Source organism: Carya illinoinensis, chromosome 8 (genome assembly GCF_018687715.1).
Source record: "Carya illinoinensis cultivar Pawnee chromosome 8, C.illinoinensisPawnee_v1, whole genome shotgun sequence".
Classification (NCBI taxonomy): Eukaryota; Viridiplantae; Streptophyta; class Magnoliopsida; order Fagales; family Juglandaceae; genus Carya; species Carya illinoinensis.
In genome coordinates this window covers 3,866,305-3,891,840 of record NC_056759.1, presented here as the reverse complement: position 1 = coordinate 3,891,840, position 25,536 = coordinate 3,866,305, and the positions used below count along the sequence as shown (strand labels likewise).

At 34.8% G+C, this 25,536-nt stretch overlaps 3 protein-coding genes across 3 annotated transcripts; all 3 read right to left on the bottom strand.

The window, feature by feature from the left end:
* Nucleotides 1-888: 888 nt before the first annotated feature.
* LOC122318328 (ADP-ribosylation factor 1) lies at nt 889-7,906 on the bottom strand. Its single transcript, XM_043135577.1, has 8 exons — nt 7,471-7,906; nt 7,326-7,364; nt 7,086-7,148; nt 6,537-6,555; nt 4,426-4,537; nt 3,350-3,397; nt 2,945-3,075; nt 889-1,257 (listed from the first exon to the last, which is right to left on the bottom strand). Exons 1-8 carry the CDS (start codon nt 7,571-7,573, stop codon nt 1,224-1,226), a joined length of 549 nt encoding a protein of 182 aa, XP_042991511.1. The 5' UTR covers nt 7,574-7,906; the 3' UTR covers nt 889-1,223.
* A 1,148-nt stretch (nt 7,907-9,054) lies between these two features.
* On the bottom strand, nt 9,055-14,400 carry LOC122318326 (xylose isomerase-like). The gene is made up of 21 exons (XM_043135575.1): nt 14,262-14,400; nt 13,861-13,947; nt 13,645-13,749; nt 13,299-13,373; nt 13,095-13,224; nt 12,906-12,997; nt 12,706-12,756; nt 12,333-12,409; nt 12,188-12,242; nt 11,963-12,064; nt 11,738-11,789; nt 11,488-11,533; nt 11,353-11,408; nt 10,994-11,045; nt 10,833-10,912; nt 10,627-10,697; nt 10,456-10,496; nt 10,228-10,327; nt 10,066-10,137; nt 9,877-9,954; nt 9,055-9,446 (listed from the first exon to the last, which is right to left on the bottom strand). The coding sequence occupies exons 2-21, from the start codon at nt 13,921-13,923 to the stop codon at nt 9,411-9,413; spliced, it is 1,434 nt and encodes a 477-aa protein (XP_042991509.1). The 5' UTR covers nt 13,924-13,947; nt 14,262-14,400; the 3' UTR covers nt 9,055-9,410.
* A 7,700-nt stretch (nt 14,401-22,100) lies between these two features.
* Nucleotides 22,101-25,291, bottom strand: LOC122318723 (protein FAR1-RELATED SEQUENCE 5-like). Its single transcript, XM_043136308.1, has 6 exons — nt 25,229-25,291; nt 25,009-25,131; nt 22,568-24,889; nt 22,375-22,479; nt 22,221-22,301; nt 22,101-22,139 (listed from the first exon to the last, which is right to left on the bottom strand). Exons 1-6 carry the CDS (start codon nt 25,289-25,291, stop codon nt 22,101-22,103), a joined length of 2,733 nt encoding a protein of 910 aa, XP_042992242.1.
* Nucleotides 25,292-25,536: the final 245 nt, after the last annotated feature.

Here is a 25,536-nt window from a genome sequence, read left to right as displayed (position 1 = left end):
CTCATATGAAAGATCATGCTCAAAGATCAATTGAATCTGGATATTCACTTGCACATGATGTACTCGCACAACCCTAATAATTTCCAACACCGAAATTCAATGGATGAAACTTAAGATTCCTGCATTTTTAGAGTACTAAAAATGCATGATAGGTACCAATATAAGACGTATAGATATGATTGATCATATACTTTCCAAATGGTCAAAATTTTGTTTTGCTGATAAATACCTTTCCTCCACTCGACGTGATAAGTTCGTCAGTTTTGATCACAACATAATGGGTGGATTCACTGCCGATTTAGAAAACTCCTACCCTAGAGTACTGAGTTTGAAAATTAAGCCTGGGACTAGTCAAAATCTCAAAAAGTCTTGAAAAGGCATGATGTGAAAGATATGTTTTCTCACCTTGCCTTCGACTGAATTCATGTTGATGAAGCATATATTGTCTATATCGTTCATATCTTAAAATAGGATGAAAACAAAAGTTCATGATGTTAAAACTACAATATTGTTTAGGCTTGAGAGGTTTTTTCAAAAAGCTTTGCTATTCATAAACTTCATACATCACACACCTCATTTTTTTATTTTTTAAAATTTTTTTTAGATTTCTTCTTTTTAAACTAATTCAATTTTCCTATTCTTTATTTACCAAACATTTGGTAAAAAGAAAAAATTAAAAAAATGAATGATGTGTGGTGTATAGGATTATATTTAGAATTTTTCTTTTTCGAATTACAGATAAGAAGAAGACGCTCTAATTGTTATGATCACCAGTATCAATCCTACAGTTCATTTTTTTTTTTTTTAAATAAGACCTAATCTTTTTAAATTTCATACTTTCATAAATAAATTACCGCATGGAAGTTTAAAATACAATAGAAAACAAAATAACAAGAACTGAAGTGCCGAAAATAGAATGGAACCATTCGGACAACAAAAGGTCTGCAATTTTTAAAGAAATTTGAAACAAAAAAAATTAAAAAAAAAAAAATAGCGAGAGGGGCAAAGCAAATAAAAGATCCAAATGGTCATGTCTATGGTGACAAATTTTACATGTATACGAGTGGTTTACTTCCAGATCAATTAGAGATCAAGTCCAAACGACAAAACCGCACCCAAGAATTAAATCTCTATCACGAGTCCCTTACGAGCTCAATGCCATCCCTCAGTTCTGCTCTGGCCATGCGGCAGCAAGCTTCTATTCTCTACTGGAACTGAAAGAGCTAGCCACTTCCAGATTTGAGTGTGTTACTCAACCTACATGAACAAAACATTTATTTGACTAGGTTCACTTAAAAGACAACAGAAAAACCAGGAAAAAAGGAACAGTTTTTAGATAGTGGAAGAGCTGATCAAACAGTACTGAACTTCCAAAAATATAAGCATCATAAAAACATACAAACAAATGTTAAAACAAAAATATAAGTGCAGGACCAAGTACAAGGAGTAATCACTTTGGTTGGGTTTGGGTGTTGAAAAAGTAGGTGAAAGAGAACTATCGAAGGAGAGAAATGGAACAATAAGCGACTCTCAGTAATAAACAGGTTCTCAAGAACTTATTGGATAAAACGGAGACTGTAAAGTGCCGAAATCATCTTAATTTCTCTCCATCAAAACCGCCCACATCACATGTGATAGTGCACTTGTCGAACGCAAAAGTCTCCACAAAGGTCCCAAATCCACCTCCAATTAGATTCAAGATTGATTTCGGCAACGCGCAACCTCTCCCGATTGGAAGAAACAGAAGGCACGAAAGCTATCTACTACACAATTAAGGCCAAATGACAGGTGGTGCCCCCACCATTATAGATGATGTCATGGGCATTTCCATATTCTGTTCCAAGAAGTATTTCCTAATCTTTGTTGTCCCAACCCAGGCCTGTAATACGGTAAAGAAAGAGGAAAGAGCTTTGGATGAGGAGGCTAAATATTATTCACTTTACATGATTATGTTAGAAATCAAGGCGGATAGATTCAAGTCTTTCTGACACCAGATCACTGTGAGAAGTCCCTATCACGCTCTTTCTTGTCATTCTACCAGATCACAGCCACCATTCTATTGCATACATGTCAGCATTCAATCTAGATCTTCAGTCCAAACCCCTACCCTCATAATAAATCCATCCCAACCTTTTTCACTGATTATCTCCATCACCATAACAACATACCACAATTTAAAGTCATGTTCGCCACCACTTACCGCTGGTCACCTACCACTATCACTGCCAACATTGTCCTAAAGACCATGGATGGCTTGATAAACCAATAGAAATTGCAAACAATCACCACAAGTTTAACAAACCAAACACAGAATGTTAAAATAAAGGAAAATGCAAGCTTTCTAAAAAATATTATTCATTAACATTGAATTGAGCCCCCACCCACGGCAATTTGGTCTGACCTTTTACTTGTTATGGCTGGAGATGGTCTGTAGCCATTGAAAACTAGCACTGTACTTAAGGTTTATGCAATCCTCTAACTTCCTCCATGGTCCAATCACTACATCCAAGAACAGATTTCAACCAACTACTCACTGCATAAACTAATTCCCTCATCTACAAATCTTCATCCCTAAAAGTAAAAAGATCCATCATTTGAACAAATGGAACACTGATACAGTGATCAATATCATAAGTCATGTACACGGGGATTACTCCCCAGTGGTGAGTCCAAAGGGCCCAGGCTTGGTGAGGCTCCACGTCATAAAAAAATGCAACCAAAGCCATTCAAAAGACAAGTTCACTGAACATGAGTTGAAGCATAATAAAATTTGAAGTTCTTGTTAATTCATTCCATGTAATTAGAGCCGTGGAGAAGTGTAGGCCTGGTATGATGAAATGTGTAAATTTGAAGTCTGGAAAATTTAGAAAGCAAAAACTAGAGGTAACCTCTAAAGTCTAAGCAGATTCAAGAGAGTAAAGCATTTAGCTGCAACTAAACTTACCAGTCCAAGCCCTCAAAGAGACCTTCTCCCTTTACTGCAGAAGCTTTGAAAATAGCCCATTGGCGATTTTTTATCTTGTGCAACTCTAAAGCCTCAGTAACAGCCGCATCATCAAGTGCACCAGGAAGATCCTGCAGAGACCAAAAGAATATATCAAAACAAAACATACGTGAAAGAGTGGGGAAAAAAAAAAAAAAACTATGATTTTGTAAGGCATTTTGTACTACAAAAACATATGGCCTTAACTCCTTGCACAACAGATTGAAAAAGGCTTCCTCAATTCACTTCAACACATGTAATAAGGAATTATCACATATTGTCACCTTTATTCACAACCTTAAATAAATGAATCTTCTTTTGTACAGAAAGGTATTGAGGAATGAATAATACAGCAGTAGTCCTAACCTGCTTGTTTGCAAAAATGAGAACAACAGCGCCTCTCAATTCTTCTTCCTGACAAACATATAAAGCATGAATTGAATTCATAAGATGTTCAATAAATGCAAGAAAAATGTATCACTCACTAAGAAAACCAAAAATACTTGACCATTTTTCAAAAAAGAATGCAGAAGAAGATTTTATACGCATATGCATGCATCAGTATCTTAAAGAATACAATCAAAGGGAGGGGAAAAGTCCAGGCACAGCACAACCATCCACTGATTTCAAATGTCACTATCTTAGGCTCCATTTGGATGCTAACTGCTAAGAGTATCTCAGATAATCTGAGTTTATCTATGAATAGTGGTGAGTTAAGATGTTTGAGTGGGTTTTGCAGGTCCCATTAAGATGTGTTTGGATGTATGAAGTTGGTTGAGATATGTTTAACTTTTTATGAGAAGTTGAAAAAGTAGCAGGTCCCATCAATGATTGGTTTGTTGTTGTAGTGAGAGAATGGTAATAATAAGACCCATCAATGAACAGTGCTGAGTTAAGATGAAAAAAGAGAGGTTATTTCAAATGAAATAAGTTGTGCGTTTGGATGGAGAGTATATCCATCCGTACAAAACTCTCTTAGTTGATCTGAGATCACCTTAGAATCCAAACAAACCCAATTGAAACTTTAAAGCTGCCAAGTACACAAGTGGTATATAAGAGAATGCACCTAATTAGGAACTAGAGATAGATACAAGGAATTCATGAACATATTTCTAAGTTAAGGAAAGTCTATTGGTGGTAAGGAAAGAGTAAGGAAATGACCATTGTAATAAACGTTAGGTCAACTTCGTATTCTTTTTTTTTTTTTTTTTGTTTACTATTATTATAATTATTTATTTTTTATTGACTAGGGGAAAGGATCATCTTCTTCTTATCTTTTCTTGTGCAAGCCCTATTCATAACATCATATAAGTAGCCTATTCAATATTTATCCATTTTAATATTAAAAAAAAAAAAAAACAAAGGGTGGCCATAGAGTACTAATATTATCCACCTTGTCAAATTAATCCTATAGTCTTGTAAGCATTGACAAAAAGGTGTACCTCGAGAATTGCATGAAATTCATCTTTCGCTATGACCAACCTATCAGTGTCACTTGAATCGATGACATAAATTATGGCTTGTGTATTTGGAAAATAGCATCTCCAATATGGCCTGTGTTAAAAAACCAAATAGGAAGTTGAGTGAGCATGTAGCGTTAATGAAAAGAGAAAATATTGGGAGCAGCCACTATTCATCACTGCACACCACACACCCTATAAAAAACATCCATATATCCTATGAAAAGCTTCCCTACACCCTATAAAAAGCTATAAGTGTGTGGTGTGTAAAATGAATAGTGGATGATGCATAGTAAATCCCCACTATAAAGCCAATGATTTTCAAAAAATACATATTTCTGCATATTCTAAAATATGTTTGAAAATAGTGAAAGCAGAGCCGCCTAACGGAAATATGTTTAGAAAGAAAGATAATCTGAGGGTTTTTTTTTCTTGGAGTCTGTGAAAGCTATGAGGTTCACTAAACATATTTTTCAAAAAAAAAAAAAAAAAAGGTATGCAATAGTTTTTTTATTTTTTATACATCCGTAATTTTTACTAAATGAGCAAAGGGGCACTTCCCAAGCACAAGGTGTCTAAAAGAGGAGCATTTGCTAAGGAGATGAAGAAAAATAAAAGGACCTAAGATCTAAATAATAAGAAAATATAAAGCTATCACAAGCCAACATCCAAACATAAATTGTTTTTAGTACTGAGGAATTGAGCCTATCCACCATCATCTTAAAATCTTGAATGTTCCGCAAATTGCATTCCTTCCACATGCACAAATGCCTACCACATTACACACAAAGAAACCATCCACCAAACTACCACACTGTAATGGTCTATGGGAGGGATATTTCCCACCCAGCACGTGATAGTTGGGCTTCGGCAAAACAATGAGGCCCAGGGCAGCCTAGGCCTTACCCTCCAGCGGCCCCAAAATCGCCAAAGGGGTCCAGCCCTCAAGGTCAGAGGAAGACATAGTGCAGGAAGCCAGATTTTTTTTTTTTTTTTGTGGGGTGGGGGGGGACACACCGGCTCTTGACATCCCCTGCTGCCCCTAGCATTAAAGGAATTACATCAACATTTAAACAAAGGACGCGGACGACCCTCCCTTCTTTGACGAAGGGGACCAGAAGTGACCGTGCCGTTCACCCACATACGGGACACACCCTAGAAGCCACGCTGCATTAAATGCGTCATCTCAGGAGCCACGCCACATTAAATACTAGACTAAGATAGACGCGGACGGGATGGCACAATGCTGACACGGAAACAGCTCCCTTTGAACTTCATAGAAAAGTTACTTTCCAAGTACAAGGAACTCTCTCTAAACTGAATTATTCTAAGCTAACACTAAGAAATAAGAAGGCATGAGACTAACTTAGGCATTGGAGGCTTCTCGGACCAACCTGAGCCAACCTTCTTCTTTGTGTTCACAGGTGAAGACCCCGGCCCGAGTTGCTAGAACCTTGTCTAGGCATACGAAATACAACATTAACAGTCTACATCCCGACTTCTCCAACAAGCCAATAAGCTTACTACCCTTTGGGGAATCACCCACTCCACGTTAAAAAAATAGAAGACAAAAGTCCCATACTACTCAAGCTGCATCACAATGCAACAAGAGGTGATATGTCGTTTCCCTGCTCTTCTTGCACATATATGACCAATGAATCGCTAAGATTATCCTCCTCAGATTATCCTTCATTAGGATCTTCCTAGGCGCAGTTGTCCAGGAAAGAGCACCCTAGGAATAGAGCTTTGTTCCACCAAATCCCCTTCCAATGAAAAGTGATCGCGAAAAGCCCCAAGATCCTATATCCTAAAAGAAAAAATGAGAATAAATTCTGCTTGTTTTGTGTTTCTTTCATCACAAATTCTTATGCTAGTGATTAGGTAAAAAGTTTTTACGAGAGCTGAAAAACTATTTACATAGCCTTGGGTTTCCAGGTATCCCCACACACAAATCACATTGCACTACATCGGAATACTGTTTATATTAGAGCTCTCACCAATTAAAAGCAGCTAACTTACAAGTCGAAATTTATTAAGAACTAAAAATATAAAAATAAAAATAAAAAAAGAGACCAAAATATAGAGTGAAATACCTGATACTTGTCTGTCCACCTGTACACACAAAAAACAGAAAATCCATCAGAACAAGAAATGGACATGACTTATAATTCCTAAATTTTCAAAAACATAGATCATGTCCTGCTTTTTTACACATGCGTGTGGATATATATGATTTTTTTAAAATACAGTTGCCAACTGCCAAACAACACAACTTTATTCATTGACTTAAGCACAAAACTCTTTAAGTAGGCATTGAAATGATGACCTCTGCGAATCTCAAATGAGCTGCTCCTTTACATATTTCAATAACCAGATTCATGAACCAAGGATAGAGTCCATTGCCATGTCCACCAAAAATGAAAAATCTATATAAATAAAGAAAGACTCATACAACTATATAAGCCAATATCCATTCAATGTCGGTCACAGAATGAGTGGTTTTTCAAACTCATACCGCTTTTAAAGTAAGCAATTAAAATTTAACTAATCCAGCATATTCTTTAATTTTACTTTGGGGTTCCAGTAGACAAATGTGAGGATCGTAAATTGAAGATACAGATCAAGGGAAAAGATTGCCATACCCAGATCCCATACTTGGAATTTGATGTTATTATACTGCACCGTTTCGACATTAAATCCAATTGCTGCACCCAAAAATATATGAACAGATTTAACCGTAGCAACACGCTAGGCCCAGGGAACTTGAAAACAGAGTGAAAAAGCATAATACACTGAAACCACAATTTCCCACACAATAAAATAATGGATAAAATGGGAAAGAAACATAACAATAAATGTTAGAAATGAGAAAGAATACCAACTTGGAATCGTGGAAACAACCTCCCCCATCTGAAGCCGATCTGAACAAAACCCAAATCCAAACTGAATTACCCCAATTGATCACAAACCGAAACTTAAGAAGCAAGAATGTAAGAACTGGGTATAAAATCAATTAGAAAAACTTACAGAGGATTGTGGTCTTTCCGGCATTGTCGAGGCCAAGAACGAGAATCCGAGCTTCTTTGTTGCCGAAAAGGGACGAGAACATTTTCGTAAACAGTATACCCATCTCGAGAGATTTAGAAAAACTCTCTCAGTGCATGAAATTTAGAACAGATCAGACGGGTTTTAATTTGATTTAGGTTTAGGTCTTTGAGATCTCAAAGCAGAACCTTCTGGCCCTAAAAGGAGAGGGTCTGCATTAAATTTGGGGCCTAAATGAGATTTAAATTAGGGACTGTATAAGCAGAGTTGTTCCCAGAAACTGAATAGCAATAGGCGCTAAACCGAGGCAGAGCATAGAAGAGGAACCTGAGCCCGAGGTTTTGATGCTTCTCTCCTGTGTTTGTTTTGTTTTCAATCGTCTCGGTTTCCCAATGAGTCCAATCTCCCGTTTCAATTTTCTTTTTTGATTTCATTTAAATAATATTTATAATCGTAGATGCGTAAATAGTGCACAATCTTTTACAAAAGTAATAAGTAAATAACGAATTCACATAAAAAAAATAATTCTTTAATAATAAATTCTATTTTTTTAAATGATTATACGACGTTTACTTAGTCTATAACTGTATAAAATATTACTCTTTAAAAAATATAATTTAGATAATAAAATGAGATGATAATTCTATAAATAGTTGTGAAATGATTTGAGTTAAGATAGTGTATTTAATTTTAAAAAGTGAGAAAAAAATTAAATAAAATATTATAAAATTAAAATTTTATTTTCATATTATTTTTATTTTAAAATTTGTAAAAGCTGTATTATTCGTTTTTTGTTATTTAGAAATTTGGAAAATTTCTAATAGTTAGTTACTGACAAAGTTAAAGATATAAAATTTAAAATTTTTTTGTATTTAAATGACATTTGGTATGAAAATTTTTTAAATGAGACATAATTTTTCATCTCATCTTTCACATTCCAAACAACCGTTTAAGAGCTCGTTTGGATCAAAAGTATTTTATCCTATCACATTTTATCGTTACAATTTTTTTAAATTCTTATCTAAAATATAATAAATAATTTAATTTTTTTAAATTTTAATTCAATTTTTTCAAATCTCAAAATAATAATAATATTTAAAAATAATATTCTAACAATATTTTATTCAAATTTCAACTAAAACCAAATTCTTTTAACAGTAAAAGTTTTTTGCGTTATTGAGGATGGCTCAAGTTTACGGAGGAACGTCCAGTTCCAATGTTATCGTTATGGATGTAGCAAAGATTCAGTATACAACACCACGTCGATGTACATAAAAAAGGATCAAGCAGGGCCTAATCTTTTGTCGAATCCTTTTGTCATCTGCTACACTTAAGAATAACATTAGAACTGGACGATGAATTCGAACGTTTCCCATGTAAAATAGTTCGAGTCCGCCGTTCCTGTCTTTCATGGCCCGCCCGTGCGGCTCAGCTCTCTCCTACAAACGAGAGGCTGGGAAGAAGTCCATAGTGCAAAAAGCATAGTCGTTCTATTTTTCATTTTTCAAGGCATTCTAAATGTACTCAATAAAAATTATGAATTTACTCCAAATGTAACGTTGATCATTCTACCAAAGATAATTTGATAATTGCATATGAAACTCGTGTTCGCTAATTCAAGGAATTTAAATAAAATAGAAGGTCTTTTGCATTACTCAAACTACTAAGGCCTTTTGCGATTTACCACAACCACCTGAAAACAAGAGGTATCCCCAATCTCAATACATACAATGCTGCTTTCTGAAATGGTCCAGTCCAGAATAGCATATGATATGTCAACGTCATCCTAGAATAAGGACAGCTCATTTTTGGCTCTGCATATCCTTTCCATCATGAAGAACTATGTATTATTGGTAGATCACCTTGTATTATTCACTAACATAAGAGAGAATAACTACTAATCCAGTGTCGAATAATTTTCCCTATAGTACAGATTGGAAAATCATCTCCGCAAGTTCCTGCAACGTTGCGCAAAAGGCCCTTTGTTAGATTCAGATTGAGGCCAAATAAGATGGTCAATTGGTAAAAACATACTAGAAGATTCCAAACCCCTGTAGTCTGAGAAAGAAATGAAATGATATAACCACCAGAAAATAAAAAGATCAATTTAAACAATAGTAAGAGAAGTCGAGATGGTTTCTGGCTCCTTTATGCTAAATGGTAGGGTTAATTTTCGAGAGGGTAGTAGATACACTGACTACACTTGTGTTATGAAGTGGGTGGGGATTTTCATTTGGTAATTCTTTTTTCATGAATGTCTCATTTTCACTGGCTAAGCTATATTGGTAATTAGTCTATATTATGTTTAATTATACACGTGCTGGTTGTGAGAAGGATGCTCTGAAATCTTTGAAGGAATTAAAGAAATGAAATTTATCCTTCCAATACCTGCTTGCCCGAAGCAACTTCAGGTTCTCCCCATTCCAAGGCTTTCTTCTCAAGCATTTCAAAATCCGCTTTACCAGCCTGAATAGAAATGCAACCCGGCATTAACCACATGTATTCGACAGGAGATTTTTTTTTTTTGGAGGGGGGGGGGGGGGGGGGGGGAGGTAGAGAGCATGGGAATCGCATTACCTCTATTTGAGCCCCAAGTTCTGTGTCAAAACTCTTATAGCGTTTGCGAACAAGCTCAGACAATGAACCATCCTTTATGACAAAAAAGAAAATATTTAGTCTCGACATTATGCGAAAGCAAAGAAACTACTTTAAAGTTAAATACAAGCAGCCAGCCATCACCTCAATCAGCTTGGCAACATTTCGAAGTCCACGAGCTAGGGTATCCATTCCGGTGATATGAGCAATAAACAAGTCTTCAACATCCGTACTCTCTCTTCGCCTAAATGCCAGTGAGAAAAAGAATTAAAACAAAGTAAAATCCAATGCAACTATCCATCATGGAAAAACAACGCCTGTGACCATAAAGCTCAGATGGAAGTAAAGTCAAAAGGACAAAAAAGGACTAACAATTTTGCATCAAAGTTGAATCCTCCTGGTGCTAGTCCACCCTGCGATAGGAACAAGAACAGAAGAAAAAATTGCATTACCCATCAAAAGAATTTTGCTCTTCTATTACCTACAAGCAAAAAAAGGTTTTAACTCCTCTGTTGACAAATTAAAGACAAATATATTGCATACATTTCTAACCACACTGAGCATAACCAGAGTTGCCTCCCCAATATCTGTGAGAAACTGATCTGTATCCCAACCTGTGGAATATGGCAACGGCTTCAGATTAAAACTTGCGGCATTCAAAACATTTTTATGTGTAGTCAATGTATATAAAAATAAAAAATAAAACAAAAAAACTCTAAGAAAAGCTGTAGTTTATAAATATTCGATACCAATCTGAGGGTCACCCGTGTTTGCATCAATATTTCCCAGCAGACCATTGAGCCTTGCAGTTTCAAGCTCATGATGACAGCTGCAAGTACAGAAACAGCACAAGTTTATAGAAATTCACACTTGATCAACTCAATTGTTTAACATACAATATGGTACATGCCTGTGACCAGATAGGGTAGCATGATTACACTCAATGTTCAGTTTAAATTCTCCTACAAAAAAAAAACAGCAGAATAAGGTCATGAATTTGTTAAGAGTTGATAAATCAATGTCGTATGTGAGTCACTTAAGCCTTCCATCTCAAAACTCTAATGTCGGTCAAGGACTGCAAATTATAAAATCTCAACAACGTTTAAAACCATGAAAAAACTGATTAAGAAGGAAATGCAATCTCAATAGCACTTAAAACCATGAAAACTCTGATTAATATGATAACAAAATGGATATAACATATCAGACGATAAAAATTATTAGGGAAAGGAAGAATCCATGATGACTTAAAAACTGAACTTCAATTACCTATAAGACCATATTTTCGAAGGAAATTAGCAGCCGTTGCAGCATCCCAGTCATACCTGATGAGATTTACCATGTGTAAACATAAAGGAAAGTGCACTCCATATAATTGATAAAACAGAAAAGCTAACTACATACTGATGTTTGGTAGGTTCCTGAGGCTTGGGTTCAATGAGCAATGTCCCTGAAAAGTGCAACAAAGAAGAAAAACAAGTTCCTTATAGAATTGTCACACAGCATCAAACACAAATATTAAAGAAAACCTCAAAAATGCTTAGTTAAGAATCAGAGTAGTCATGTTATCTGCCCCAATAAATGATAAAAAAATCATATTATCAGACAACTAGTCCAATATGAGGAATTTGTAATAAATCAAACAAAAGGGTACCCTTGAATCCAATCTTCTTCTTGTAAGCGACAGCAGCCTCAAAAAACCTTCCCTGTGAGTTGATAAATAATAAACAATAAGAGGACAAGCATCCATGAGTCAGATATGTAACATACAATTGCAAAAAAACAAATGTAAAGACCCTTGGTAGCACACTAGTATAAAAAGAAAGTAAGTCAATTGTATCATTGGACATAATTGCAAAGTAGATCCCAATAAACGAACCATATGATCAAGCTCTCGTCCCATATCTGTGTTCAAGAGAGTCTGATAACCCTCACGGCCGCCCCAAAACACATAATTCTCTCCACCTAAATAATGTGTTACCTGTAGAATCCATCAACCAGCCAGCTTAAAATATCATATAAAAAACAAAATATTACGCATAGGTGATGGGTGCACAGCCAAATTTCTGCAATAAGCAACGCATGCATGGGCACACAAACCCACCTCCATGGCTTTCTTGACTTGAGCAGCAGCATATGCATATACCCCCAATTCAGAGCTGTAAACCAAGCATATCTGAAGTATAAGTCCATGAATGACAGAGCATGACTAATATAGGAAATATAACACCTGCACAAACACAAATTACCTTGTTGCAGCACCATGCATGTAACGGGGGTGCATGAACAACTGAGCTGTACCCCACAAAGGACGGATCTTGGTTCCCTGGACAGTCGCATAATAAAGGCATTCCATGAGACGTATTTAAGCAAAATAACAATAAAAAGGGATCATGCTTTAGCTATTGGAAGGTCAAGTATTTAAGAACATGCTTTAGCTATTGAGGATTTTATTCGGTCGATGAGTACATAAAAATGGAGAAAAAGGTGATCTGCATAGAGATTAAGCTTTAGAAAGTCAGGAGGTTCATGATCCTCACAGCACTATACCCAGTAAACCATGTTGTGACTCATATCGCATTTATTGGCATGACCATTTGCCTTTTCATACATACAAATTACCTGAAGTTCCTTAGCAAGGGCCACTACTTCATCCAAGTTTGCATTACTTTCCTGGGACAAAGGAAACAATGCAAAATTACTGTTTGTCAGAGAATGGTAAGAACATTTTAACTTCATCAAGAAAGTAGAAACGTCACAAAACTCCAAAATCTTCAAAGCAACTGCTTATGATGCCATGCCTCATTGGGTAAATGGCTCACCTCCAAGGTTTTGCCATCAGGGGCTATATCCCTGTCATGGAAGCACCACCGATCAACTCCAAGCTTGTTTATGAACTCAAAATTGGCTCTCACTGTTTTATGCATCAAGTAAACAGAACCATGTTACTTCCACTTGCACACTTATCAATGCCAAGTACAGAAAAATAGACTCATAGAGATCAATCTTACTTCTTCTCTTGGCCATGGCCAATGAATTTGTACCATCTTCCCATGGCCAATACTTTGTAGGCGCGCCAAATGGATCACCACCAGTACCACGGAATGTGTGCCAAAATGCAACACTAAATCTCAGCCAATCCTAACCATAAAACCTTCTGTAAGAAAACATCAGCTGCTTAATAAACCTAAATGATATTAGGAATAAAAACAAACCTTCATTTTCTTCCCGAGGATTTCCTCCTCCGCATTGTACCATTTATATGCAAGTCGAGTCTTGCTAGAAGGGCCCTGAAAAAACAAAATAAAATGTACATACAGATATCAGGTATCACAGTAATGAAGATTCCATTTTCCTAAAACAATTGTATGCTAACTCCATAACAAATTGACTTGAGGCACACTTGATAGCATATTAACAAAGAGAGACAGTAGACCTCACGAGGATTTAGAGTGCGACAGTCAGTAAAATATGAAAAGTTTACTAAACCTATATTCCAATAGACAGAGATATAGGGACAGGAACATGATCCGGAAAGAATTAAGTCATAACCCTCCCTACCTCGTACTTAATGTTTGGAATCCCAGGAAAGAACTCCCCGTCCCATTCACCTGAATCACTGCATTCCTTACCAAGATCAGCTGGGCATGTTGGTGGATTAGCAATCTGCATGTGTTATAAACCCAACCCAAAGTAAGAAAATTTAGTGGGATATCTTTCATAAAATTATATACACAAAAATTTATGGATTGTAAAACACAAAGAACGCTACTTTACCACTACTACAAAGGAAATCACATTCAAAGAGAGAAGTAGAAACAAAATCTTCCCAGCCTTCATTTTTACAGTCTCATGCAATCTCCTCTGCAATATAAGCAACGCATAAACAATAATCGTTAGCCAGTAAACGCAGACACAGACACCCATTACACTAGCATTCTGGAAATCCCCATAATCAAATTAATACAGAAGCTGACACAAGCATATTCAGACACGCACAACAGACCAGTTCTGGAGAATACCCATGCCCAAACAAGCAGATACAATCATTCGTTCTCATTAAATGTCGACCATCAAGCACAGACTAAACATCAAGTAAATAAAATAATACTCCCCACTACAAATTTCACAAAAGAATCATTATAATCAAACAAGAGACCAAGGGAAAGAAACCGTACAGATTGAATCTGTCTCTGCTGCAATCGCGAACGAACCAGTCTTTCGCAGCTTCAACCATCGGCAATTGTGCGTATTTCCGCATATATATATCGAGCACACGTGTGGGGCCAGGTTTCGATTAGTTCCATGATAAAGTAATGTTACCAATTCACCCTCCATCCATCAGTATGACCTTTTCTTTTTTCCAAGGATTTGGCTTGTTAGTGGCAGGGGTGTTTGGGTCATGAGGTCTTAGATTTAATTGCCTATAATCTCGAAGAAAAATCGGTGAAAGAAAACGTGAAGATTTCAATTTTCAATCCCCGGGATGAGGATAATAGCAGTCCTTGATGACGTGGAAAGATAATTCCGTACTTAACGAATTTTTTGGATAATATTTAATATTGTAAGATTATCTCTTTCCTTTTTTAAACTATAAGAGATATTTAGATTTAAACAAACGTAAAACTTCTTCATCTTATAACATTATTAATAGATTATGTATATCTAAATAATATTTTTGATAAATATAAGATAAAATTTGAATTTGATTATTTTATTCACATAAATCTTCATACTAAAAGAACTATTTTTTTATTATATAATAATAAAATAATATAAGATGAATTTGACTTTAATTATTTATATCAAATCTCTATATTGGATTATTAATTTATTTATTATATAGTAATGACTAATTAATAATTTAAAAAATATTTAGTTTTTTTAATTATTAATTTATTTTATTTTATCATATTTTACTATTCTACATATTATATGTTAACTAATAATCATATTCCAATTAAATTATGTGTTAAAAAGTTATATTTTTTCAATTATCATTTAATGCTAATAATCATAAATGTCTAATTAAATACATTTAAAATTCTATATAAATGTCTTAATTATAAATTAAATTTTTATATTTTCCATCTAATCAGATTTTTAGATTTTATTGTACCCAAAATCTATCCCCAATCGAAATCAAGAGAAGAGAGGGAGAGTTACGGATAATAAAATAAAGATTTGCTCTATAAATAGAAAAAATCAAATTCGACTTTTTCTTTATAAATACTATAAGTAAAAATTAGATATTTTGCAATTACCTAATCTATTGCAACGATTTTTATCTCTAGTGATTGAAAAAGTGATTTTATTTCTGCACATGCATAAGCTGTTGAGATGCTCTACTTGCTAAGAGCAGTAGCATTAGTTTTATCTTTAAAATCATAATTTTTAAAAATTAATTTTACATATAAAGAAAAACCTCCACATTGGATTATACATTTTTGAACAAAATAACAATAAAGTATTATTATTATTTTATTTATTTTTTAAATTATTATTTTTATATATTTTACAATTAACATAATGTGCTCAAAAATACAAATTCTATATATCTAAATATTACCAATTTTATATATCAAAATGATTACTTTTATCAATAAATATTAATATATATTAAAAAACATTTTATATCATTAACTTAATATGAACTTAATATATCAAAATCATATTAATACAAATTTCACAAAATTGATTTTAATATGTAGGAAAAGAAAAAATAGTAAAATAATATTTAAATAGTGAATTATAGTTCTTCAAACTTGAATAAATACTATTCATAATTCTTTAAAATTTTGAAAATATATAATTTAATGTAAACTAATTTAAAAAGATATTATTTAAATATAAAGATATTATTATTTAGATTACTTCTTGGCAGGGCAGACTTCAGTGACGTGGATGTTTGTTTTTGACCAAGCACGTCGGGGCACTTTGAGATTTTAAAGTTGGACAAATCCTGCTTTTGTACTCTTGACTCTTAAACAAGATTTGATCCATCTAAATACGACTTTAAATAAATTAATCTATTGAATATTTAGACTATTTCGTAATTTTATGAATAATTATGAAATGATTTGATTCAAAATGTTTTATTAAATATTAAAAAATAATAGAAAAAAAGTTGAATAAAACTATTATAAATTTAAATTTTTATTTAAATATAATTTTTTTAATATAACCTTATTTTGAAATTTATAAAAATTGTATTGATTTGTGTGTTTGAATAATCATTAGGTGATAATTAAATAAAAATTTTAAAAAATTGAAATGAAAAAATATTTTTTATTTGAGTAATATTTAAAAATAAAATTATAATAAATTTTAAAAAATCTGAAAATTCTCATAGCATCCAAACATACCCTAAGATTATATAATAGCTTTCTATAAATGTAAATCTAAGAGTTGGGAGACGAGATTCGGGAATATGTCACGTAGACGAAGCATTTCGCTTGTTCCAATCCCTTTATAGTCTCAATCTATGTACATCCTACATGCATGTGTGCCATACTGCCATGATTTGTATTTTTATAAGGCAAATATATATATATATAAATATATATATATATATATCAGACCGACTTATTGAATTGTCGTGTGTTTTTTCTTATGTAAGAGACGTGTGCTTTAATAATAGAATTAATAATGTTAATCTAACACACTCAACAAAAATTAAAAAAAAAAAGGTTAATCTAACATTATTAAATCACAACTCGTGTGCCCAAAAGATAAATATTACAATTCAATAAACTGACTCAAGAAAACTTCCTTCAAACTCGAATAATATTAAATAAATAAAAGAATCATAGTCCTCTGTTCAATAAACAATCATTTTTGTTCGGCAAATTGGCATTTTATCAAGAGAAATATTTCTTATTATTTATACATTATACATTAATATGTAATTTATTATTTTTATCTTTATATTTAAACATTCATATTCACACATCAATACATGTGTTTAAAGATAATGATAAAAATGACAAATTATATAGAGTATAGATAGGGCATCGTCCAGTAGCGATTGCTGGGCATGCCAAAATTTACTTTTTTAATTTTTGTTTTATTTTGTTTTGTTTTTTTTATGCATATTTTTTTTACATCTTTAGACATTTTTAAAAAATATAAAAAATACAAGTACACTAAAAGTCTTCTTTTAACAAATAGGTAAAAAATAAATTAAATACATAAACGATCAAATAAAATAATAAATTAACATTATTTAATTATATATTAACGTGTGGCGTAGAGAATAATAGGTAGAACTTTTGCTTTATTAATGACTCACGGACTTGGAGCTAATAATGTCCCTTCATACCCCTTATAACCTTAAGATATCCTATAATCTTAAAGATAATTTTTCTTTTTTTTTTTTTCTTTTTTTTCTTTTTTTTATGGCAAAAAGAACAAAGACAACCACAAGAGAAACAAGTAAAAAAAAAAAAAAAGGACTTAATAAACAAATATGAAACAACGAATAGAATAAATCCATTTTAATTAACTATTTTTGTGTCTAGAAATTAATTACTGATTTAATTAATTATTTATATGAATTTCCATGAGTTATGCATTTTTATCACTAGCTATAAAAAAAATTCACTATAATCTAAACTTTTATAAAGTTTTAAGATTCAAAAAAAGAAGGGCAATGCTTGGGATCCCGCTGGGGGATCCCATTCAAGCATTTCTCTTAATTTTTTCTTTATTTTTTAAAAATCTTTTTTATAGAAAGATTAAGAAAGTTATATTTAATTATATTGTAAATTTTATTTATTTTTTAAAAATATTTAAAAATGTTAAAAGAATAATATAAAAAAAACTAAAAAAAACATTTTTAAATATTTTAAAAAAATAAATAAAATTCACAATATAAAAGATTAAAAAAAATTGAGGAAGACAAATGAACAGAATCTCTCTATAAAATCCCTATCAATTTTCACAAAAAAAAATAGCAAAAGTCTTGGACAAAAAGGCACGAGCTGGCATGACAATGCCACATCAGCACAACGTTAATTGTGACAACATAACATGTGTCAAAGCAAATCATCACATATACTTGGTATTTTTATTTTATTTTAAATATGGTCCATGAATTTGGCATTTCTATTGGAAAAGTCTGTGTGCCCCCGGGGAGTAACCCCGCCGCGGCCTCGTTGCCTACGTGTCATAATAATCAAAACGACACCGTTTTGATTTTGGCTAAATCCCCATCTTCCCTCATCTCTCTCTTCTATCATCTGCCTCCCTCGAGCCCCGTAACCCTAACCGGCCACACTTCTCCCTCTCTTCTCCCCATCTCTTCTCCCTCGAGCCCCGTAACCCTAATCGGCCACACTTCTCCCCATCTCTTCTCTCGTAACACTAATCGGCCACCTCTCCCCCTCTTCTCACCATCTCTTCTCCCGTAACCCTAATCGGCCACATCTCCCCCTCTTCTCCCCATCTCTTCTCCCGTAACCCTAATCGGCCACATCTCCCCCCTCTTCTCCCCATCTCTACTCCCGTAACCCTAATCGGCCACCTCTCCCCCTCTTCTCCTCTTCTCTTCTCCCGTAACCCTAATCGGCCACTTCTCCCCATCTCTTATCAACCCTGTCAGCCGTAACCTATCTTCTCCACATTTCTCAAACTCTAACCCTAACATTTCTCAAACCCTAACCCTAATATATCCGGTGTCGTTTTCGAGCTGTCGAAGACTAAGAAGGTAGTGAATCTCTCTTATCTCCCTCAGTTAAATAGGTTTTCTTCGATTCATTACAATTGTAGGGTTACAATTTTAAGCCTGTGCGTGGGTTTCTGTTGGGTTATATGCCGTGGGCTGCTGTTGGGTTATATGCAGTGGGTATCGATTTCATGATTCTGGTTGGGTTATTGATTGTTGGTTTCTGTTGGGTTATATAAGTGGGTTTTGATTTCATGATTCTGGTTGGGTTATTGATTGTTGGTTTCTGTTGGGTTATATGCAGTGGGTATCGATTTCATGATTCTGGTTGGGATATTGATTGTTGGTTTCTGTTGGGTTATATGCAGTGGGTATCGATTTCATGATTCTGTTGGGTTATATAAGTGGGTTTTGATTTCATGATTCTGGTTGGGTTATTGATTGTTGGTTTCTGTTGGGTTATATAAGTGGGTTTTGATTTCATGATTCTGGTTGGGTTATTGATTGTTGGTTTCTGCTGGGTTATATAAGTGGGTTTTGATTTCATGATTCTGGTTGGGTTATTGATTGTTGGTTTCTGTTGGGTTATATGCAGTGGGTATCGATTTCATGATTCTGGTTAGGGTATTGATTGTTGGTTTCTGTTGGGTTATATGCAGTGGGTATCGATTTCATGATTCTGGTTGGGTTATTGATTGTTGGTTTCTGTTGGGTTATATAAGTGGGTTTTGATTTCATGATTCTGGTTGGGTTATTGATTGTTGGTTTCTGTTGGGTTATATGCAGTGGGTATCGATTTCATGATTCTGGTTGGGATATTGATTGTTGGTTTCTGTTGGGTTATATGCAGTGGGTATCGATTTCATGATTCTGTTGGGTTATATAAGTGGGTTTTGATTTCATGATTCTGGTTGGGTTATTGATTGTTGGTTTCTGTTGGGTTATATAAGTGGGTTTTGATTTCATGATTCTGGTTGGGTTATTGATTGTTGGTTTCTGCTGGGTTATATAAGTGGGTTTTGATTTCATGATTCTGGTTGGGTTATTGATTGTTGGTTTCTGTTGGGTTATATGCAGTGGGTATCGATTTCATGATTCTGGTTAGGTTATTGTTTGCTTGTTGTGTGTTTATGATTGGTTGGGGGGTTGTATTATCCATGCTGGGTTTTGTTTAAGGGTGGTTTGGCATTTTCCTAATGAACTGTGTTTACTTTGATTAATGGTTTTGGTTGCTGGGATTGACTTTTCCTTATTTTATATCATATTGGATTGTTGAATTGATCTTGGTTTTTTTATTAAAATTGAATATCGGTACAACATAAATATATGGGAATAAAGAGGATTATTGTTGAAAGTGTGATTGTTTGCTATTAATAGAAGACCTTCAACATTCTGCAGTATCATCTTCAAGAATTGGTGTTCTGTTTTCTGAAGTTATGAAGTTGCTGATTTTAGTTGTTAATAGGCTAGGTAATGAAGTGGCAGATACACTAGCTAGACATGCTTAGATTGTTGAAACAATTGAGATGTGGTGGGATTGTTTTCATATTTAGATTGTTTTATGCATCTCTACACTTTCTCCCGAGATGGTTCTGTTTCGAGTTTTATTCTTATTTGAGCTATATAATTATGTTGGGTTATTGTTTGTGGGTTTATGTTGTCCTAGAATGTTATTATCATATTGGATTGGTTGGGTTTTGTTTGAGGGTGGTTTGGCATTGTTATTATCCAAGAAGTCATTACATTGTTTTCTGGGGGTTCATCTTAGAATGTCATCATCATCCTCATCAATATCTTCTTCATCTTTTCCCAAACGTATTTTGGGTCAAACATTGTGCTTCTGCGAGCTTGAAGCCACTTTGAAATGGTCTACAACTACAAAAAATCCCAGACGACCGTTTTTGGAGTGTTCAAAATACAATATCCAGGTAACCACACTAATTAGATGCCACGACCATCTTTTAATATATAATTTTTAATTTCCAGAAAATATTCAATTATTTCTAATGATTTTTCTGAAATCATTAGGGCTTACCATATTGTAAGTTTTTCAAGTGGTTGGATGGTAATGAAGTGACTGAGCTACAAGTTCGAGAAAGGGCCAACGAACTGTTAAAGAAAGAGAAAGAGGTTGAGAAAATACTCGAGCATCTCGAGAAGAGAGAGATGGAGTTGCGTAAGATAGTGGATCGCCTCGAGAGAGTGGAGATCGTACTAACTAAGAAAATCGACGAGGATATGCAAAAGGAGTTGGTGCATGCAGCACAAGAAGCTAAAATAAGGCGTTTAGCTTACCTTCTTCGGATTTATTGCATGTTTGCCTTTGTACATGCATGTTACCTAGTGTTATATTAGTAATTTGGGATTTGTAGTTCTTGGTTCATTGTTAGCTCAAATAGTGTTGTACATGTGTATTATTTTCTGGTATTGGTTCAATTTGGGATTTTAGTTACTAGTGCTATGTTTGTAGTTATTTGGTGGAATTGGAAGCACCAATTCCAGGATCTAAGAGACTGATGTCTATGCATTTTGGAACTTGTTGGCTCAAATAGTAATAGATGGTTTGATTTTAATCCTTCATTCTTTCTGGTATTATTTTATGACAATCACTAGGCAAAATGACATTTAACAGGATGCACTACATGGAAGCGTTCAATTATTTGCCTTACATACCTGCGTGCAATTCTTTGCACAATTACATACCCATAATGCTAGGAATCGACACTTCTAATGCACCAAATGAACCAAATATTCCCCTTACACCTGATTTTAGTTTCTAACCTCACAACTGAATCACATAACGTAATGAATTATTAAGACACCTGCACCACCTTTTGATCATTCCAACGTAATGTAATGAATTGCTCAAACACCTGCAGCACTAATACATTCATTCCAACGTGTCTCTGATTTTTGCTCAAAAACCTGCATACTTTCCAACAAATTGGTCACAAACCGAAATGTACCAACTAATTACGACACTATAACAATATCCCAGAAAATGCATTATGGGCATGAATACTGCAAAATTCATCAAATTAACACAAGGCTCAAACACACCAACAGAATTTCCAATTTCACAATATCCCAAAGGCTCAAATACACCAATTCATTCCAAGTTCATCTTCAACTCTAATAATTTCTCAGCTTTAACACTTCATCCCAAAATAAATGGAAGTACCATACAAAATATTTTCCAACAATATCTTTTAATACTAATTAACTTGCTCAAATATTTGCTCACATACATGCTTTCTTCCAACAATACTTCACAAAATGAATTGCTCAAATACACTTAAATTCGCTCGAATCTGTGATATAGGTTTCCAAATGCAATTTAATTGGGAACCCATTATTGCAAAGATTGTGATCCATCCAACCCAACTTGCATCTGTAAATATTAAACAGAAAACATATTATTTTTGTAATAGAGAATACTTCACAAACTCAAAAATGAGGTAGGATGACTTACGCTTTCTTGACTCTGCAGCACTATTTCTTGTGGCTGGGTTCCAAAAAGAGCTGAAGCCGTGCTTTCTCTCTCTGCCATTGGCTGTTGACACACAAACTCATCAAATTAAACTAAAAAATTGGTATCATCGATATACTTATACTAATTATCATACCTGCATGTTTGGCACATCAAGCTCAGAAGGGCCAAATAAATTCCTGCATACTTCCACAACAGGCGTATCTTCTCTTTCTGTGACTCGGGTGTGTACTCCTTCTCGCTAATAGATTTCGAAACAAATAAAAATACATTACATGATGGGACTCTATTATAAAATAAATTCTAAACTCAATAATATATATATGTACCTCTTTACGCTTTCCCTTTGCTTGTGTTTTCTTCGTCTTTGCTTTCGCTTTCCGCATGTCTATCTCCATCCTGGATGCTCTCCTCAGAGATGGAGGTCTGCCTTTTCCTTTAACCACACGTGGGCTGTGTACTTCCCCAGTCCCACCGACCGTGGTGACATTTGCCGTACTATCAACATTAGAACCAATCCGAGTCATCGATGGTGGTTCTTCATTGGCACGATAAAGCTCAATCATTGCCTCTAATTTAATCCTCGCATCCTCAGTATGCTTAATCGAACCCGCTGCATGGGTAATCATCTGATAACATATACTTAAGAGACTTGAATATCTATTAGAATCTGGCCGTTGTTCCCCTTCATCGTAGCTACTTTTAATTAAAGTGTATCGCCGTTTAATATCCTTCCTCCATCGATCTAAAATGTACACTTCCGGCAAATATTTGATATCGTTACACCTGAATACGGCCAAAATGTGCCGACACAATATTCCCCTCATCTCAAATAATCCACATGAGCACTTTGCAACTGCATCAATCTTACTAAACTCCACAAAGTATCTAACCAACTTAGTAAACTCTTCCAAACAAACTTCATCATCAACCATATATGTCTTTACGGCCCCATCCTCAGTATGTAACTTTGGATTCAAATCAATGATACCGTTCACTTGCTGCTGAACTTCCTTGAACTTAGCAATCGTGTACAACTCTTGGAACCTCTTTTCAATCGGAGATCTAGATATACAGGGGATTGTGACATTAAATGAATGGAAGTCAGCGAGATTTTCATTCTCAATCTTTTTTTTCAACGCATTATCAAATTGGTCTACAAACTCCTTTAAATTTGTCCTAGAATGTACATAACCGTCAAAAAATGCATTCATGCTCTCGCTTCGCTGCGTAGTACTCATTCCAGCCCAAAAACAATCCTTCAAAAATGCCGGCACCCAATGTTCACGCTCAACGTATAGGCTATGCAACCATGCATTCTCCTGCAAGTTGTAAGTGGTAAGCAACTCATCCCAACATTTCTCAAACTCATCCACATGCTGGCTGTCATATACACATTTCATCAATGCATTCTTCATCCCAGTTTTGTAGGAACCATATGAGCCAAGCTTCTCTGGAACTTTCTTCAGTATATGCCAAAGACAAAATCTGTGCCAGGTATTTGGAAAGACAATGGCGATTGCATTTTTCATCGCCCTATCTTGGTCAGTGATAATAGATTTCGGAGCGTTACCATCCATGCATTGCAACCATGTCTCGAATAACCACACAAACGTCTCAGTATCCTTGCTAGAAATCAACCCTGCTCCCAACAAAATTGACTGTCCATGGTGGTTTACACCAACAAATGGTGCAAAGGGCATCCCATATCGATTCGTTAGGTATGTAGTGTCAAATGTGACCACATCACCAAAATATTGGTACGCTGCTCTACTACGGGGGTCTGCCCAAAAGACGTTCTTTAACCTCCCGTCATCATCTATATCCATCATATAAAAGAAGCCAGGATTTTTGTATTGCATCCTTAAAAAATACTGTCGAAGTGCTCCAGCACCACCTGCGCCAAGTCGTAGATGTCTTGATTTGTCAATATAATTACGACAGTCCTTTTCCAAAAATGGAAGATTCTCAAACCCACCCGCACCAACAACGAGAGATCCGTAACTCTTATTCGCTCGAATGCCAGCCATATCATTTGTCTCTAGAACCCTTTTTACGGCATCACTAACTTTTCTATTACATCGAAAAAACCGGGATTTCTTCGGACTGAGGCCGTGGTTATGGATATTATGTACTGTCGTCAACCGAAGCACTCCATCTTGCCTTAAGGCATTAACCTTTGCCTTACATTCCGTCTTTCCTGTCGGACGTGGGTTGGCAACATTCAACGTGCGATTCCGGGCTTTCCCACCACGGGCACAACAAAGAGTGACGTATCTAACAGAGTCATCTTCATCCCTATCAGTCCGTTTCATCATCACCCCAAATCCGCATTTTTTACCATACTCCTTATAATAACTTAATAGCTCTTCAAGGGATTTAAACTCCATTCCCGACTTTGGCTCCTCAATCGCCTCATCATCAACCACTTCGACATTCTGAGATGTTTCGCCACTAGCATTATTACATTCCGTAAGATTTGGTCTATCTTCAGTACACTCATCCACTATAGGAGATGCACATGGCGTTTCAGATTCCCCACCATCAGTTTTATCTTGCAGCTCTGAACCAACTACTTTGCTCGTGGCTGAGCTTGTATTGCTGAAAGGAGTCGGCTGTTCCATGAACTGTTGAAATGAGTAACCAGTATTCTGCAACAAATAATAAAAGGATATAATGTAAAAATGTTGCAATCCATATCTTATTCTTTTGATAGTTGCAAAGAAGCCAACTTATTATGAATAAATCCTGATCAATCAGTTATCACTACCTGTATGTTGATTGGATATTGGTTACCAGCCAGATATGGTAGAAAGGTTGGTGACCACGTAGGCATTGCTCCAAAGTAACCGGACATATAATTCTCAATGTTTTGACTACTTGATGGTACGGCCTAACATGTTATTAGATAAATGTTATTGATGTATTTTGGGAAAAAAATACCAAGAGTACCAATGTAATTGATTTTTTCAATTATATAACATACATACCTCGGATGGGGGATTTGAGGTAGATAATGTCTGCGGAGTTGGCTGATTTTTCTCGTTTTCCATGCTGGGAAAATATAATAGAACTGGCACCAATTAAGTAATTCAACATAAGTACTAACAACTGACAATCTCATCAATCTCATCTCTGAATCCAAACTTAGTAACACTTTTTTCCTTTTATTTCCAATTTTTCCTTTTTCTATTATGACATTATTTTCATTTTCTAGTGAGTTGAAGATATTCATTTGAGTGCACCAATAATAAGAACAAGAGAAATGATTGGGATCCTGATAATGGTCCCGAGCATT

Coding starts and splice junctions, on each gene's coding strand:
- LOC122318328 (XM_043135577.1), bottom strand. CDS start 7,573: ATGGGTATACTGTTTACGAAAATGTTCTCGTCCCTTTTCGGCAACAAA. Junction 7,149..7,325: donor GGTTGTTTCCACGATTCCAA/GTTGGTATTCTT, acceptor TTTTGGGTGCAG/CAATTGGATTTAATGTCGAA. Junction 1,258..2,944: donor CTCTTTGAGGGCTTGGACTG/GTAAGTTTAGTT, acceptor TTGTTCATGTAG/GTTGAGTAACACACTCAAAT.
- LOC122318326 (XM_043135575.1), bottom strand. CDS start 13,923: ATGAAGGCTGGGAAGATTTTGTTTCTACTTCTCTCTTTGAATGTGATT. Junction 11,790..11,962: donor GACGAGAGCTTGATCATATG/GTTCGTTTATTG, acceptor ATCAACTCACAG/GGAAGGTTTTTTGAGGCTGC. Junction 11,534..11,737: donor GAAGAAGATTGGATTCAAGG/GTACCCTTTTGT, acceptor TGCACTTTTCAG/GGACATTGCTCATTGAACCC.
- LOC122318723 (XM_043136308.1), bottom strand. CDS start 25,291: ATGGAAAACGAGAAAAATCAGCCAACTCCGCAGACATTATCTACCTCA. Junction 24,890..25,008: donor AATATCCAATCAACATACAG/GTAGTGATAACT, acceptor TATTTGTTGCAG/AATACTGGTTACTCATTTCA. Junction 22,480..22,567: donor CAAAGGGAAAGCGTAAAGAG/GTACATATATAT, acceptor GAAATCTATTAG/CGAGAAGGAGTACACACCCG.